A 17,824-nucleotide genomic window follows, 5' to 3' on the forward strand; every position below is an offset into this window, starting at 1 on the left:
TTTGCATTTCTCTTTTCCTACAACATTAATCATCCCACGATCCCTCAGGTTTATCTTGTGACCCTTTGGAGGGGCCCGACCCCTAGGTTGGGAACCTCTGGATTAACTAACTGTGCATAAAGTGGTTAAAACTAAAATGTGGGGTACTTTTACTAGGATCTCAGTAGTGAATATTCCTGCAGATTTCATCTAAAGTTGTCTCTGTGTTTTGAATCTCTTGGTGCAGAAGAACCAGGGTATCTTGTTGGGGGTCGTAGGAACAGACATCCCTCTGCAGGAGCTGATGAAGCTCATCCCTAAACATATGGTACAATAAGCTGTTCTTGTACTTTTGCTTTGAATAAATTAATTCATTAATATGCATTTTTGTATTATTATTTTCTTCCTTGTGTGTCTCGTTTTGTGTCTCTAGTTAGGAATCCATGGGTACGCATTTGCTATCACAAACAACGGCTACATCCTGACGCATCCGGACCTCAGGCCTCTGGTAACTCAGTTTCTTAACATCACTTTTACACCAAAACAGTATTCCCTGACTTTACCCTGTTCTCCCTTATTGTTTTGCAATTGTATACATAACGGAAATGATGAACTTAACGATGGCACACAGAGACAAAATGTGTTATCTGGTTTGGAGGCTGAATGGACTCGTATAGTCTGTAATCCCCACCTTCTCCTTTGATGTATGCATGCAGGGATAAAGGCCACTCATAGGGCTGGCTGGCCTGAGATTTCCCAGAGGTAACTTAACACTCGCTGGCAGAGACCACAGCCGCTCGCTCTGGGACCGTTGGTTCCTCAGGAGCTATGGCTGTGCTAGTGGATCTGTGTGTGCCAGTGTTAGTGCTACTCCTCTCTGTGCAACTGTGTGTGTGTTGGTCTGTGTTGGTTTTTTGTGAGTGTCTCTTTGTGGCTAAAACTGTGCTGTGGTTGTAGTCATTGACTTGTTGTTTCTTGTTGAGCAGACGACATACAGTAGCAGAGTTTGACATGTACAGTTTAATGCATCGCCTTGTTTGAGCGTGGCTTTCCTATCAATCATATTAATCATTTTTAATTCACCTGACAGTGTTCATTTCACAGACGATTTGTTAAATAATTACACAGGAAAAGCTCCATAACAAGGCTTGATAAATAAGATTATACTGCTGACACTGAAACACAAAAGACAGATCACAGTGAAGCTTTTCTAAATGGATTTATTTCTTTAATATCAAGCTCATACGTTTGAAAATTATGTGTCACACGATTTCACAGTTGGTCAGGCTAGAGTAGCAGACAAGGTGGTTAGTCAACATAAAACGTCACTACACTAAATGGATCATTAAATCGTGTGTACTGTGTTCCTCTGTGCAGTATCAGCAAGGTCAGAAGAGGAGGAAGCCCAACTACAGCAGCGTGGATCTCTCTGAGGTGGAATGGGAGGACAAAGATGATGTGGTAAACCCCTAAAAAACAATGTTGTAGGGAAAAAAAATACCGCAGCTTGGTCAGTGCCCCTCGGCGTCTGATACCGACGCACGGAGGCACCCTTTAGCAACTGTATGAGACGCACCAGACTTTCAACTAACTCTAATGTAATCCCACCTGCGTCATTATTAGACGCTCAGAGCAACTGACGTAGTATAAATTCTTGTCCTATGACACACACAGCATTTCCTATATACTAGTGAAATATAGCTCAAATTGAGTTTTACCAGCTAATTTCAAGATCTCCTTTTGTCTTGAAAGGCCTATATATTACATCTTATACCAAGGTAATTTTCACTTGTTCCATTGGCAGATTTTTCTACTTATTACAAGCGAAAACACCACATATTTATTGTTTTTTTACTTATTTTTAGAGTGGCTTTTTTTCTCCTAGGGGGCCGCTGTTCGTGTCCCGTGTAAAACTAAAAGTCAAAGTTGACTTATTTTGTCATGTGAGTCGCTAGTCACGTGACTCATTGGTCATCTGTTAGTCACGTGACTGGTTAGTCAGTGAAGTTAATGTCAATCACGATCGTTTCCAAACCCTAAGTGGTTTTGTTGCTATGAAGATGGAAGTTTATTTTGAAAAGACATTATGCATGTAACATATTGACACGCCGTCCCTGACACATCCAAAATTGATGCTAGAGGGGTACCTAGTAGGGGTGTAACAATATATCGTTCTAGATCGATATATCGATTCAATGATCAACAGTCCAGTATCATTGATGCATATCATCATCTTTAAGATATGCCTTTATTTTGAAATTCCCACGGCACCTCTGTGTCACCATTTCTATCCAAGCGCACCTCCTTCCTACGGAGCCGAGTCATAAAATTGTCAAATCATAGTTTAGTTGTTTTTTGTTAGTTGATATAAATGTAACTGATTGTGTTAAATAGACATACAGTATGATATCGTCTCATATCGATCGGCCCCGTATTGAATTGAATCAAATTGAAATCGTGGCAGACTTTGTGATATCAGCAAATATCCTATCGTTGTCCAAAGAATTGATATAATATCGTATCGCAACAGACAAAATGCCTTGATTTCACATTGTTACTGGACCGCATGTTCATTAGTTTGTCCAATAAATGATCTATCTAGCAGGAATCATCAAGGTGTGACTCTGTTTTCAGTATCCTGCTGGATCAGTGACCCGGCCTCGACTCCTCCGCTCTATGTGCCTCATTGTGTGCTTTATCTTTCAGCTACGCAACGCTATGGTGAACAGGATGACGGGGACTTTCTCCATGGAGGTGAAGAAGACGGTGGATGGAGGGGTGAGGCTGCAGATAAAGATGTTTAGTGTCTCTCTATCAGATGAGGGTTGTTCTCTCTGTTGTCTCGAGGACTAAATCTCATCTGCACTTCTTTCTCTGCTCTTTTTAGAGGCGTGTCCTGAAGATGCACAATGACTATTTCTACACTGACATCAAGGGGACACCGTTCAGGTTTCATTACGTTCCTAAAACGACTTTCTGTCAGTTTCTGTCTCGCTTGCAGTTAAATGGTGATTCTCTCCTCTGTCTGTGTCTCTCCAGTGTCGGAGTGGCTCTCTCCAGGGGTCACGGGAAGTTCTTCTTCAGAGGAAATGTATCACTTGAAGCCGGTATGTCATTTACTGAACACAGCGAGATGCATGTCACTCTGACTTTCTTTCTTTTAGAAGGGCTTATTGTATCCGTCTACCCAGGCTGGCATTGCTGAAGCGTTACTGACTTGTGTTTTTCAGGGCTCCGTGATCTGGAACAGCCAGATGTCGCCCTGGCAGATGAATGGTAACGCTGGGGTTATGGGAGCGGGCGCTCATGCGTTATGTAGGTTATCCCTCTGTGTTCATCAGGGATGTTGAGGCCTGTGTGATGTAACAGCGTGGCTCTGTTTGGACCACAGGACTTACTGCAACACAGAGGAGCAGCACGAGCACCGTCACCTGACCCAGATTCAAGCCATCAAGCTCTTCATGACGGGCCGCAGAACGCACCTCAAATGTAAGAGACCTCTGAGTCACACCTGATTAAACTAGACTACACTTATTATCAAATGAAGCATGAATATAATAAACGAAAGAGATGGATGTTCTGCAGGTGACAGAGAGCTGATCCAGGAGGTGTTATTCGATGCTGTGGTCACTGCTCCGCTGGAGGCCTACTGGACTGGACTGGCCCTCAACAAGTCAGAGTAAGAACATGCTTTATATTCACTTTAATAGTCCACAGTTACAAGTGTTGGTAAGTCATTAATAGGGTTTTCTAATGTTTGTAAATCATCGACTATATAATTGTTAATTATAAAAACTTGAAATTATAAAATGTTTGAAAATCATTAATGAAAGCTTCCTACAATATTCCATCAAGTTGCCATGATCAGGTAGAAGAAAAGCCAGCCAAAGGGATTTTTCACAACCTGGCAACCCCAAATGATTCTTATTAATGTCTTATGACTGATCTATAAAGCATTATTAACCATTAATGAAACCATTAGTTACAAACGCTTTAGTATGTATGCCTTCCTAGAAAGTTGCACCCACATTTTTTTACAGAAACTCTAAAATCATATCTCAATTTTTTACCAGTAATTATAGCTTCATATTTTTTTTTAAATTACTGTATGACTTAACCCCCAATCATCCTACCAACCTATTTAACATACAAGGAGAAAATATAATACTGCATTCTATTTCTATGGTTAACTTATTTCTTCTCAAAACATTATTAGTTGTGCAATTAATGTCACCTGAAGAAAAAAAATGATTATTATTTTAGAAAATTTACCGTTAATTTTGTAAAATTGTAATGTGTTGTTGTGTAAAAGGAAAATAGACAGGGCAAATGAGAAAATCTGTGTCTGCTGTGTCTGTATCTGTCTCCTTCAAAATGACTGACTCAGTGCCCCTACCTCGCTGACAGTGTGTGATACTTTAAATTAGGACCCATGGCAAACATTTTATCTATTTTAACTGCATAGGCTGTAATTGGGTGCTTTTGCCTGGGGTCCCCCAGGACACAAATACATTGATCTTTTAAAAAAAAGCACAAATTAAAACAGAAACAGAAAACAATGATATGAAGTCATTAGGAACAAATTCGATTGACAAAGTCATGCAAAATTGTAATGATAGAGTAAAGCACCTGTGGGATATGAGAAGAAGTATCTGGGGTCTACAGGAACCCCAGTTGGTAGGATGAGGGTTAAAGTGATGTACACGTTTGCTGTTGGTGGCTTTGATTGTTCCCTCTGTACGTACTTTACTTAAAGCAGTGTAAGAGATGGGGCTCCAGCTGAGTCTCATATGTGGCTTCATCAGTCTAACTTACTCAACTCAAGTGTATATCTTTCAAAGTTACAGCCGTTTCCTTGGTGCGCAGTGGTGGACAGAGGGAAACACAAAGAGGGCATTTTATACTTCAAAGACATTTGTATACATCAAACTGCTGAAGCCTCGTATTTGTTTCAGCTGAACTTTAAAAATGCATGTTTGCACAAAATGAAGGTTGTGGATTTTGACCCGCATCACTTACAATGAACCACATTATGTGTTTGTGGTGTTTTTTAACAGCCAGTATGAACAGATGATCTATTTATTATTGTTTTGTTGTTAATTCATTCATAACCTGGCCAATAAAATAATAAAAGTTTGAAAAGATCTCTTTTAATGTGGTATTTTGACAATATACCTTATGAATAAGACGTTTCCTCTGTTCACCTTTCAGTTACAGCAGATCTGAGTCATGTCCTACAGCATACATTTAAAAGAAAAAACTAAATTACATGTGGCATTGTAACATAGTGTTTCAAAGGATGTACAGATGTGTTTTTACTGCTCTGCATTACACCAACAGGAACTCAGACAAAGGAGTGGAGATTGCCTTCCTGGGTACACGCACCGGCCTGTCGAGGACCAACCTGTTTGTACCCGCCGACCATCTCTCAAATCGGTAAGTCCCGCCGCTCAACATCTCCCTAATCATTACTTACAGCACGAGGCCGAGGCCGTGATTGTGCTTGATGAATCTAATCCTCTGCTCCTCGTCCTCAAATCCTCAGAGATTTCCTGACAGCGGAGGACAAGGAGGGTGTGTTTAATGCTGATCACTTCCCTCTGTGGTACAAGAGAGCTGCAGAGCAGGTCCCCGGCACATTCCTCTACTCCATCCCCTTCGGCACAGGTATGCACAACAAACAGTGGAGATGGAGGCTCAAGTGTGCAGTACAAAATAAAAGCAAAACTGCACTGCATTCTGCATTTTATAAATCCACCTTACTCTAAATTATCGACTGCAGCGTTACATGAAGTACTTTTTGTCATTCAGCATTTTACCATCTTAATCAGTCTTTCTCTATGTCCCTCTCTCTGTTATGGATTGTGGTTTTTACTGGTTTCCACTGATAGGATGTGCAGCACAGCTCACCTCCCTCACAGCTTTTCTGCAGTTAATGTGGCCCACGTTCCCTCTGCTATCCAGAGGATGGAGGATTCAGCTTCACTCTCCAGGACATTTACCACCTCTCCTCTGTTAATGATAACTGCATCCACTCATAACCTGAAATGTTCCTATCACAGCTCCCATTTCAGAAATCATCTGGCTGTAGAAAAAGCTCTGACTGGACATTATAATGTAATGGACTGGTACTGCGGTTTCGTTTCAGTCTGCCGACTGGACCTGCTGAGTAAAGGGCTCCATCTAGTGAGCAGAAAGTGTAATCTGAACACATTTATTCTCTGCTCTTTCTCTCTAGCTTTAGAAAATAAGAGCGTGGTTTTGGCCAGCACAGCAATTCAGCTCCTGGATGACAGGAAGTCTCCAATTGTTGCAGGTAACAACCACCTTTCATATCATTATTGTCTTCATGTTAAGACTTATCGTTGGATATTGTGCGGCCTCTTATGCACCTGGTCTTGTGCTCAGCTGTTGGCATCCAGATGAAGCTTGAGTTCTTTCAGAGGAAGTTCTGGACCGCGTGCAGACAGGTAACCACACAACGACTACTGCAGCATGTTTTTACAACACATTGATCTCCCTTAATAGGTGTGAAGCTTAACCTCTTATGTTTTGTGCTCAGTGTACAGCTCTGGATGGAAAATGTAGCATTAGCTGTGATAACGAGGTAAGAAAAATCACATTAACTCTGGCTTTTGAATCTTTTTTCAGGTTGTTTCGTTAACCTAATCTTCTTATTCGCCCTTCCGACAGGACATTAACTGTTATCTCATTGATAACAATGCCTTCATTCTTGTCACAGAGGAGCCATCTCAGGTACTGTGTGCATGTTTGTGTATGCATGTTTACATCTGTGAACAAAAGTTGAAATAATAAATAAGAAACCCCCGTAGCTGCTCCAGTTTTCCTTAAAGAGGACCTATCATGCTTATTTTCAAGTGCATACTTGTATTTTGGGTTTCTACTAGAACATGTTTGCATGCTTTGATGTTCAAAAAACTGCTGTGCTGCAGCACCTATTTTCACCCTCAGTCTGAAACATGTAAACGTGTTACTTGGTGACATCACCACATTCGGGAAGAAAAGGCAGGACTTCATTCAAGGTGTTTGAGGCAGTTCAGGAGCAATGTTTCTGTAGGGGAGAGTAACTCCCTTATAGGTGTGGATTTTGGGCTGTGTAACTTTGCAGACCTTTTAAATGCACAAAAAAACTATACCACACACAAAAGGAAAGGAAAAAAGCACAAAAGCCTAATAGGTCCTCTTTAAATGTTTTCTCACAAGTCTTGAACATGTTTGCAGAGCAACACTGGGCCGTTCTTCAAAATAGGAAAGCTGAAAGATCTGGAGGGAAATAGGTCGATAGATAGAAGACGACGGCAATAAAAGTCTAAACTTTGCATTCAGAACATCCCACAGAGATTCAATTATGTTTAGATCTGATAATATAAAACACCGACTCTGACGAGATGGCTTCCTCTACTGTAAACACAGACCTGAAATATATGCCAGTTTCTCTGCTCATGCAATTTGTTTCTAAACTAGAAAAAATTAACAACTTACTTAGTTACGAGATAAAGTCCTTTTTCATTGGATGTTCCCATTATTTTATCCACCCAGTGTGTGTGTGTTACGGGGAGACACCCCAGGTGAACTTCCCCAGTTGATTACTTACTTTTTGTATTCCAAATGATGCATTGTCTTATTAGAAATGTGCTAATTTGCATACATCTCTAGAACAGAAATCTGAACGTTGGATAAAGCCAGGTTCAAAATTCTTGTTTCATTTTGTTGACATATTAGAGTCAGCGTTTTTACACAGGGACTTTTTTATATCTCTTTGTGTCACTCCATAAATCAGAAAATACTGTCAACGGCCATTAAAAAAAATATTTTTGCCATGTTTATAGGAATAATATGTTCTATAAATCAGGCTATGAATGATAAATAAACAAACCCCTCTGTAAAAAACTTCATAATATAGATTAGATTGTACGTTTAAATATGCAAATGAGGCATTATCTAACAGTAACTTTTGGTGAATTTAGGAGAAATCTGAAGACACAAATAGACAAAGTGTTGTAAAATAAACACCTAGATGTGTATTTTGGATGTTTTCTTCCCACTAGTTTGAAAGAAGACATGTTATGGAAGCAAAATAGCCCTAAATCTAAAACTTGACCAGTGCGTGAAAGACAATGTAGTTGCCTGTGTGTAGTGTCTCGCTTTAAGCTCTGTGCCTGTGTGCTTTGACATAACTTCTCTCTCAGACAGGGCTCTTCTTTGGAGCGGTGGAGGGTGCTGTTATGAACAAACTTCTCCAGATGGGCTCCTTCAAAAGGTCTGAGACACAACATAACATTTCTCTCTCTGAGCCCTCGACTGATCCATTAAACCTGACTTTATTAGCATGTTGTTGTAAACATCATAATTGATGGTTGTTACAACCTCTGCTGCTCTGTTTGTGTTGCAGGATCACGCTGTTTGATTACCAGGCCGTTTGCAAAGACTACGCTGGGAGCAGAGACAGCGCTCGCACTCTATCAGATGTAAGACAGAACGCCAGCTTTAAAGATGGAGACATTAGACGCAATAATTTTATCATCTGTGGTTCACTACTGTACATCTACAGTTAAAATCATCAGTAAAGACCTCATCTCAGAGTTTGTGGTCAACACTGTTGAACATCAGTATCAACAGCAGTATAGAGCACAGTCTTAAAATGAAGTCAGACATTTAAAAGTCATATTGATAACATTTTTATGTAGACAAATAATTTAAAAATAATAATAATGCATCCACAGAGCTTTTAGAAAGGTGCCACATTAGTGTATGGTTTTTCCAAAAAAAACTTTCATGATTGTGATTTAATCTTTTTTTTTTTTTTTTTTAAATTGAGCGGTCCAAAGTGAATGTTTTGTTTATCTCTGTGGAAGATATCGGACTTTCGATCCCACTTTGGGGGGAATGCAATGCAACAGGGGAGGGAGAATCTAACATTTAGTGGCTGAATGTTATCAGTGTTATTATATTGCACCTTTAAACAACCTCACACATTATTTCATTCAATACTTTTCTCTCTCTTTCAGCCCTTCACTGCTGTCAAGTGGCTCCTGACTGAACTCGTCATGTAAGAACACAAAAACATTTAAAAAAGTGTACATTACATGGGCCCATAAATTATGGTACATGATATGATGTACACAATGTGGTATCTCTTTATCATATGGGTATATTGATTCTTAATAGTTGGTATTTTATAAGAACAAAAAGTAGTAAGTTGAAGGATGGAGTGTCAGGGTAACGGGGAGTGGGACCATGGGGAATTTTAAAGTTAGCCCCAGAAGGGTAACCACAAAAATCACAAGTGGTGCCTTTAAATGGGACGGAAAAGTGGAAAATTTCTGAAAGCTCAGAGTTCACGACCTGTGACGTGTTTGTTGATGTTGTGAGAAATGGCGGAAGCCATGGAAGTTAATTTTTAATAATAAGTGAATATATATTGTATTGTATGTTGTAATTTTAGTCGTTTATTGTTTTTCTTCGCAATTTTAGAATATATCTGAGGAAAATGTTGATATTCCCAACGACCTCATCTTTGTCCTCTGTCATTATGCTTTTTCCATTTCCTGCATTATGTTACCCACTTGCTAGCTTACTAAATTGTTAGCCTCTGTGGCTTCTAGACGCCGACAGTAACGTTAATATTGCCGTTGCTTAGCAGCAGTGTTCCTCAAGACTTAAACACTTGAACGACAAGAATATTGTGTACACAACTTCCCATGTTGTAAACACAAGCTCACGAGAAACAGAGAGAAGCCGACTAAAGAAAGGGACACTGGCAGCAATGCCAGGGCAAAACTGAGAAGCCAGGCCACACAGACCTGCCTCTAACTGACTAAGCTTGAAGAGCAAACAGAAAACGGTGAGCACATCATGCAGATAGGTTCACGTGGTAACTTCTGCAGATTCACACACCTTTACGCAGCTAGAACCAGCAACAGAATGAAGCATCTGATCACTGAAACCAGGGCTAGATAAAGGCTTCACACACCTGATCCTCATCAGGGACAATCAGGCTCCACAGCTGCTCCTCCTCAGTTAATTAACCCAACCAGCCTGCTGAGTGACAAGTACTCTTCACATGATGGAAGTGGACAATAAACATTTTGATAAATATCATTAGTTTCATCAGTTAAAAAGTTATTTCTAAAAGTCAACCAGTAACAAGGTACATTAGTTAGTGGTTGCTTAAGACTTATCATTGTGCTTAAATGGTAATAAATATGAATTAATTTTCTCATTAACTATGTATGCCTTTTAGAAAGACATTAGTTGAAGGTTCCATATTATAAAAAATTACATTTTCATGTGTTTTTTATTATAAAGCAGGTTTAAATGCTATTTAAATACTATGAAAGTATTGAAACGCTAAATAGAGATGTGAAGCTCCGCCCTTTGCGTGAGTACATCCTAGTACGATACACACAATAATCCTAGCTTCAGCGAGAGAGACGTCACTTACGCAACTTTTTGGTGTGTAGTCTTCTAATTACAGTTTTACAATAAACTGCGACTCTCTTGACTTGCAAAATTGTGTTTTTAATTGACAAACATCATATGTGTGATTCATGGCGCAATTCAAAAGGGATCAAAAAATATTTATCTCTCTCTGTTGACTACCGTTCATATTTTTTCTGAAATAAGGTGCCATGGTGGTCGACCGAAAGGGGCGGGATTTTGCCTCTCTATCCACGGAGAAAGACACACAGCCCGTATTTAGAAACTGTGCTTTTGAAACAAGCCGTCAGGATTTCTGTAATTTTGTGACGTCACAACTAAACAATATTTAGACCATTTCAGAGTTATAATCATAAAAATTGTAAATGTGTCCCAGTTTATTTCCGGTTGCAGTGTACGGTTGCGTCCGAAATTCCATACTAACATGCTATTTAGCATGCTAAAACAGTATGTGAGATTTGTTTGTATACCCAAAATCTTAGTATGAAACCAATAGTACGTGAATTGTATACTATTTCTGGTGAAATATTACAGTATGCAAACGCTGGACACTACGGCGGCATAAATATCCCACAATGCAATGCGGTAGTGACGACAATGTTCATAACAGACGTCGACAGACACACTTTAAGTGTAAGTTTAAGATTTCACTTTACTAGGCGTGATATTTATATTTTAAATTAGTTCAGACTTTGATTCTCAGAAACCGTCGTTTTGGCCACATGAGGTTGGCACGGGTTACCATGGTTACACATCTGCAAGGAGGCTCTCAGGAAGTGACGACATAAATTACTACTGTTTATTAACACAAAAGTATGTTGAACGATAGTACACAGATTGGGTATGTAGTGAGTATGCAATTTCGGACGCAGCATATGTGAATGACATCAGCTGACAGGAAGTAAACATGGACCCAAGCTGTTGCCTAGCAACGCAATTCCATTGTAATAGACAGAGGGTGAATACAAGCATATTCAGGCAGACAGTATGAGGAAAATAATGTTTTTTGGAACATAAAAGCATGTAAACAAGGCAAAAGTGAGCATGGCTCACAAACCCCCGCTCACCGCTTGTACCCTACTAAAGTAAGGCCTTTTGGAACTAATGGAGAAAAAAAAAATAACAGTTTTTGGCCAAAATTTCAAACATTTTGGGCACGCTGGACTTCTAACCTCCAAAAGGCACAACTACACCACACTGTCAACCATCATACCAAATTTGAAGTTCCTAAGTTAAATAGTTGTTGAGCTCTGCTCCGGAAACGAAGTGTGACACGTGAACGGACGTAAGGACACGCGGAGCGCTATAAAACAACAACTACGTTGTGGCAGGGGTATAACAAGTAGTAGAAACCAAAAATACAAGTATGAACCTGAAAATGAGCATAAATATGACCTTTAACTATTAATTAATGCTTATCGTTGCATTAACTCACATTAATTCATATTTTGTCATAACTATCACTGGAAACATTTGTTTTACGAGGATTTTTGTGTTTTTCTCTTAAGTTTTTTACTAGAATTTAACCTGTACAGCTGGTGGAACGTGGATCTCTCAGTTAAAGGTAATTATAGTTGACGTTACAGGTGTGTGAGAAAGAGAGGTGAATGTGTGAGAGACTATGAGAAGGAGAAGTGGAGGTTTTGTTGACGTACTGCTGTTAAACTTGCTTTGTCACACATTCAGCTCAGAGACCTCGGGGTAAAACCATGATGGTGCCGTGTGATACAGAATACCCGGCCTTCGTCTCCGAACGCACCATCAAAGAAACAACGGGCAACATCGACTGTGAGGGCTGTGTCAGGTACTGCTTCAGGCCAGCTTGTAACAACACAGTCAATCATCAAATAATCCTTAACAATATCTATCCATGTTAAACAGTAGATGTTCAGTCTGCTACTAATCATATTATAACCAGTCTCTGTCTCTGTTTGGGCCGCAGGTCTTTTGTCATACAGCAGATTCCCAGCAGCAATCTCTTCATGGTTGTTGTGGACAATAAGTGTGACTGTAGCACTTCTCCTCCGGTAACCATGGAACCCATCGAGATCATGTATATCCTTTACCAATGAAACACAGATGTTTGATATGTGGAAGCAGAAATAAGAATATTTATGAGTTACTGACTGAGAATTATTTTATTTCTTCTTTAGGGTTATTTTTTGACCCAAGTGTTACATCAGGCTAAATGAGTTGTGTGTTCTTTTGATTTATTTACATCCTTGACGCCTTTGAACACAACGAGTCACTAAAATGTGACAGACTGAAGTTTCAGAAGGACAGAAAGAAGCCTGAATCATGTCATCCTTTCCACCCTGAGGTATGAGGATGTGTTTGTCCAGGCCGTTCTCATTCCCAGGGCACCAAATACCGGCGCTTTGTCACGGCCGTCGCCGTTAGATACCGAGTGTGAGACACACCGGGTTTAACATTAACCAGAATGTAAACCCATCTGCATCAATATTAAACGCTCAGGGAAAGTGCTGTGGTGACGTAGTTTAAAGAGCGAAAGAGACACACAGGGCAGGTGGGAGGGGAGGTGGATGTATCCAATAAACACAAGGCTTTCATCCAGGAGACTGCTGTTTGTCCCGTGCATCACGTTACAATCAGCTGTTAGTTCGTGAACCGTGTTCACAACGTTCAGTTTTCACTTTACAAACGTAGTAGTTTTAAGCCCAACCATGTAGTTCTTTCCTAAACCTAACTATAGTGGTTTTATACCTGAACCTAATCACGTGTTTTTTGTTTAATTAACAACATTAAGCACGTGTTTACTGTGACCGAAAAGAGTGACGGTGAGGGGTCTGACAAAGCGTCGGTATGTGACAAGTTGGGATGAGAAAGTGTTGGTTTGTCTGCATACAAATGTGTGTGACTACATGTAGTTATACAGTGAAGTTGATCGCGGAGCACAGGAACAAATGGTGGTTTACGTGCAGGAGTATTTCTTCACTTCCTGGAGTTTCCACAACCTCGTGGTGACTGCAAAGCTCCAGGAAGTCGCTGCTCCTCGCCAAGAAATAGAAAAGAATAGAACATATTTAGAGATGCTCATAGGCAGATTATTTTTTTTACCCTTGAACAGAGCCAGGCCAGCTGTTTACCCCTGCTTCCAGTCTTTATGTTATGCTGAGCTAAGCTAAATAGTTGCTTTAGCTTCATATTTACTGTAAAATATAGTGGCAATCATACCCTGAACAGCTTCATATGTATCACAAATGACTGTGTCTTCTGCAGGAAAATGCCATGGAGTGTGGTTCAGCAACACGCCTCTCCAGTCCTCTAACAGCAGCTCTGCTACCTCTGATCGCAGCAACCATCAGCAGGTGACCATCAGCAGCACAACTGGACATCAGTAAGGACTAAATCAACAAGAAGATGCTTATAAACACATAGAGAACATGGCCAATCAGAAATGAATTTGCTCATACCTCTGCAACAGGCAGCGCTCTACTAAGAAAAAAATCTTTATCTGTAGCACTGAGACTCACATCCATTAATGCAGAAAACATAAGCGATGTGGTGCAGCAAAAGAAAATGAGAATAATGGGATCGCTTGGTGACTTTGCTCAGAGCATTGCCGATCACGCCACTGAAAGTTTGCCATATTGTCCAGAATGTGTGCTGAAATTAAATAAGAGAAAGAAATACAGTACGTCAGCAGTAAAAACAAGGTATTTCTTGCCAAAGCATAAAACAAGTCCTTTGTGCAAAGGATGACAGTAAGACATCAAATATGTTTGTTTCTTTGTTGTGAGGCTAATGTAAAAGTCTGCAGAATGTAAAATGCACTTTTGTCATGTGTGAATGCAGAGCGGTCTTTATTTTTGGCAGAAAGTTGCTAAAAAACAGTCGACAGTACCGTCATAGTTTCCTTTCTTCAAATATTTATTTTGTAACTAAATTCTTTTTGGTGTCTGTAATATTATGGATTATGTAAAAATAGCTGAGAGACCAGAGAAAATTAGATGCTTTAAAACAAGACGAAACTGGCAGAAGACATTTCAGACAAGCTAAAGATGCATGAAGAAGATCACAGAATGTTACATTCATATATCCAGCCATAATTTGTCAAGGTGACCACATAACTCTGAACCTCATGTTTGAGAAAGCTGATGAATAAATACAAAGAAATATTTTCCTTCCTTTATTTACCCCTTGTGTTATTTTCTCATGTGCATGTGTCTGGGGTTGTGGTGGTGATGTTTGTATGTGTGGTATCTGACATGGAACAATTAATGAGACTAAAAGAAACTAACTGTCACGCTTTCGGAATAATAGGCTTAGACCCAAACGTAGAAAAAAACAGTCACTACTCACAAGTAGCAACGACAAACGGACAATGAAAGAGGGAAAACACTAAATACACAAGGAGAACATGATGATTAGACACAGGTGGAACGTATCAAGGCGGGACAAAGGTGAGAAGTAAAACCAGACATGACACATAAGGTGAAAATAAAGAAGGAATCACTAAATGAATAAAAGAAGAATATAACAGAAAACCAAAAAAAAATAGAAACCAAAATCCTCTAGACAAATCAGAACTAATAAGGCACAATATAGGTCTTTAAATCTTAACAAAATCCTGGGGGGGCTCAGAGCCTTTGTGACATTAAGTGAAAAAACAAAATACAAAGCAATTAAATGTATGGTATTATTGGGAGACTGTGAGCTAAAACATGTAACAAATGTACAGAAGCAGTAAGTTGTAAATTCATATACATGTATTTATAATGCATAGTCACAAAAGTCTCAGACAAAATATATCCAGTTACAAAAAATACAGAAAATACATTAGAAAACAGAACAAAAATTACAAACAGGAGTAAACTAAACGTTTGTTCTAGTTATATACAGGGGGCAACTCCGGGGTCTGAAGAGATCAGACTGTATAGAAGTCCATGAGAAAATGAGCCTACTTCTCTCTTGATTTATTACCTCAGTAAACATTGTAAACATGAGTTCATGGTCTTAATCACTAGTTTAAAGTCTTCTTCAATACAGCATGATGTTCATTTAGTAAATTATGGTCCAATTTAGAGTCAGATAGACCATAAAGCAGGGTTTGCTTTAGGGTGTGGCTACCTTGTGATTGACAGGTCGCTACCACGGCGTTGTCCGGTCTGGGAGTTGTCTGTGTTTTACTTTAACCCTTTCACAGTGTGTTTTCAGTTCATTAAAGTTAATTATAACCTTTTTGGTCGCCTGAAGAGGTCTTATTCAGCGTTCGGTTGTACATAGCGGTTGCAAATAACAAAGATGGTGACAGATAAAATGCAGAACTCAAAGCTTCAAAATGGCAGTCCACAAACCAGTGGATTACCTCACGGTGACTACGTCCACTTCTTATATACAGTCTATGGTTGTATATCAGTAAAACTAAATACAATTTAAATTATTTTTCTAAAAGATAAGAAAGAAGCTAAATTGAAATGCTGTTTGAAACCCACGCTGTGCTTTGTACATAAAACTCAACTTAAAAATCGGATCTAGTTGTTAAAATTGGAAAACGTTAATAGATGTTTGGTTTAATCTGACAGTTTGGTTGATCTGAGAAAAATACATTACAGTAGTCCAACATACGTCTAGATGAGGGGTTCCCAAACGTTTCCATGCCAAGGCCCCCAAAATAGCGTTAGCTGATGGCCAAGGCCCCCTTTGTAAGATGTCTTTAAAAAAACATTGGCAATACTGCAAACTTTTGAATATATTTCCTTACTTTTATCAATGCAATAATAATAATTATTACTATTATTTGAATTTCAAATCAGCAATCATTCCAATAGATTCAATATTTCTGTTTTCCATTAGAAGCATTTTTTTGTCAGTTTACTTTAACAACATTCAACAACATTGTGTCTGTGTGCTTGTATCTGCACGTCAGGTATTGTCCTTTTCAAAAAAGTGTAAATTTTTGTGTATTTTATAATAATAATACAATTTTATTTATAAAAAATATGTATATATATTTTAGCATTTTCCCTCATCTTCCCTCCAATTTGCTAAGGACCCCCTGACGTCCCCCAACTTTGAAAATCACTCCTATAGATTATACCAGTCAACTTCAAACACAAGGTTTACATTTCTAACAGTTCTTCAGGCTGTCTGCTTTCTCTTTCAATATAAAACATTTTGTGTTTCAGTGTAACTGCACTGTGTTGTACTCCATACCCATCAGGGCTGATGCAGCAGGCTTCTTGGAGATGGTGGCGTACAAATGGTAGGTGTCCAACTGGGAAAAGAAAAAACAACTGTTGCATATATTAATATAAATGGAAAATATATTTAATATAGTCGCTCATGTCAGACTTACATTCTCATTTTGAGACTCCGGTCGCCTGTTCACTTCCTCAGGACCTACTCGAGAGAAAGACACAAAGTCTGTATATCAAATAATACATTTCTCTGAATTAAGACATAAGTCTTCAGTCCAGCTGATTGGATTAAAGAATTTGATGGTCACAAGCAGCATTACACTTTCAAGTTCACAAAATAAGCTGCTGAGGGAACAATTCTGTACCATTTCTTCTCATACAATATTTTGTTCCCGTGTGAAAAAGAGTTAGACCTGAGCAAAGGAGGTTATTTTTGTCTCAGTACAGTGGTGGTTTCTTCTACGTGTGGTTTACGCTCATCTCTTGTTTGAGATGCAGCTCTTGCATGTTTGTTCAAGCTGATGATTTCCACAATAGTTATTTTAGTAGATGTTAGCTACGTGAAGTCTGTTCAACTGTACAAATGTGAAAATGCATTAAATATTTCCTGTTTTTAAGACAAGCTAGAATGTGTGTAAAGGACAAATGTGACTGTTCGTCAGACTGAACACTGAAGCTTACGGCTGGCGGTCAGCACTTCTCACTGATATTCAGAGAACAGTATGTGTGAACACCCACGTAAAAAAATAGATTCTGAGTTCATTAGACAAACAAATCAACATAGTTCTCACCAGTTCTTCTTTTGTTCCAGAGAAATGCAGAAACCAGCAAGATGCACAGACCCACAGTTACTCCGCAACCAGCCACAACTGCTACAAACTTCAATATCCACGTTTCTGTTTTGCATCAATAGAGGCCATAAAGGTGTCAGTCTTGCTTCTCATAACATTAACAAACAGGAAGACATGTGCATAACTAGAGTCTTTCAACCACCAATAACAGTGCACACCAAATATATAAAATGGAAAGCACAGTATTTCTTTGTTACTGAGATAAAGTTACTGAGTAATTTAGACATAATTTAATCACTGAATTCAAGTGCTAAAGAATTACATATACTCACTTGAAGCTGTTTTCAGAGGGGTTGCAGGGTTAGAGCTATCTTTAGTGCCAGGTGTACTAACTCTCAAACCTAGCAAGTGCATAGCCACAAATGTTATTAA

General features: G+C 39.1%; 1 protein-coding gene across 1 annotated transcript in view; it reads left to right on the forward strand.

Moving 5' to 3' along the window:
* cacna2d3 (calcium channel, voltage dependent, alpha2/delta subunit 3) overlaps positions 1–14,593 on the forward strand; it is a 43,756-nt gene extending 29,163 nt beyond the window's left edge. Inside the window, exons 17-39 of the mRNA XM_037768995.1 lie at positions 227–307; positions 413–487; positions 1,357–1,440; positions 2,686–2,757; positions 2,867–2,928; positions 3,019–3,086; positions 3,210–3,255; positions 3,371–3,468; positions 3,565–3,658; positions 5,320–5,415; positions 5,525–5,646; positions 6,218–6,295; positions 6,388–6,449; positions 6,542–6,586; positions 6,673–6,735; positions 8,190–8,260; positions 8,393–8,468; positions 9,009–9,049; positions 11,949–12,004; positions 12,127–12,244; positions 12,383–12,495; positions 12,678–12,760; positions 13,681–14,593. Of these exons, the coding sequence (XP_037624923.1) occupies positions 227–307; positions 413–487; positions 1,357–1,440; positions 2,686–2,757; positions 2,867–2,928; positions 3,019–3,086; positions 3,210–3,255; positions 3,371–3,468; positions 3,565–3,658; positions 5,320–5,415; positions 5,525–5,646; positions 6,218–6,295; positions 6,388–6,449; positions 6,542–6,586; positions 6,673–6,735; positions 8,190–8,260; positions 8,393–8,468; positions 9,009–9,049; positions 11,949–12,004; positions 12,127–12,244; positions 12,383–12,495; positions 12,678–12,760; positions 13,681–13,773 (1,797 nt within the window). The 3' untranslated portion in view covers positions 13,774–14,593. The remainder of the gene's footprint in view (positions 1–226; positions 308–412; positions 488–1,356; positions 1,441–2,685; positions 2,758–2,866; positions 2,929–3,018; positions 3,087–3,209; positions 3,256–3,370; positions 3,469–3,564; positions 3,659–5,319; positions 5,416–5,524; positions 5,647–6,217; positions 6,296–6,387; positions 6,450–6,541; positions 6,587–6,672; positions 6,736–8,189; positions 8,261–8,392; positions 8,469–9,008; positions 9,050–11,948; positions 12,005–12,126; positions 12,245–12,382; positions 12,496–12,677; positions 12,761–13,680) is intronic.
* Positions 14,594–17,824: the final 3,231 nt, after the last annotated feature.

This window comes from Sebastes umbrosus, chromosome 1 (assembly GCF_015220745.1).
Source record: "Sebastes umbrosus isolate fSebUmb1 chromosome 1, fSebUmb1.pri, whole genome shotgun sequence".
Classification (NCBI taxonomy): domain Eukaryota; kingdom Metazoa; phylum Chordata; class Actinopteri; order Perciformes; family Sebastidae; genus Sebastes; species Sebastes umbrosus.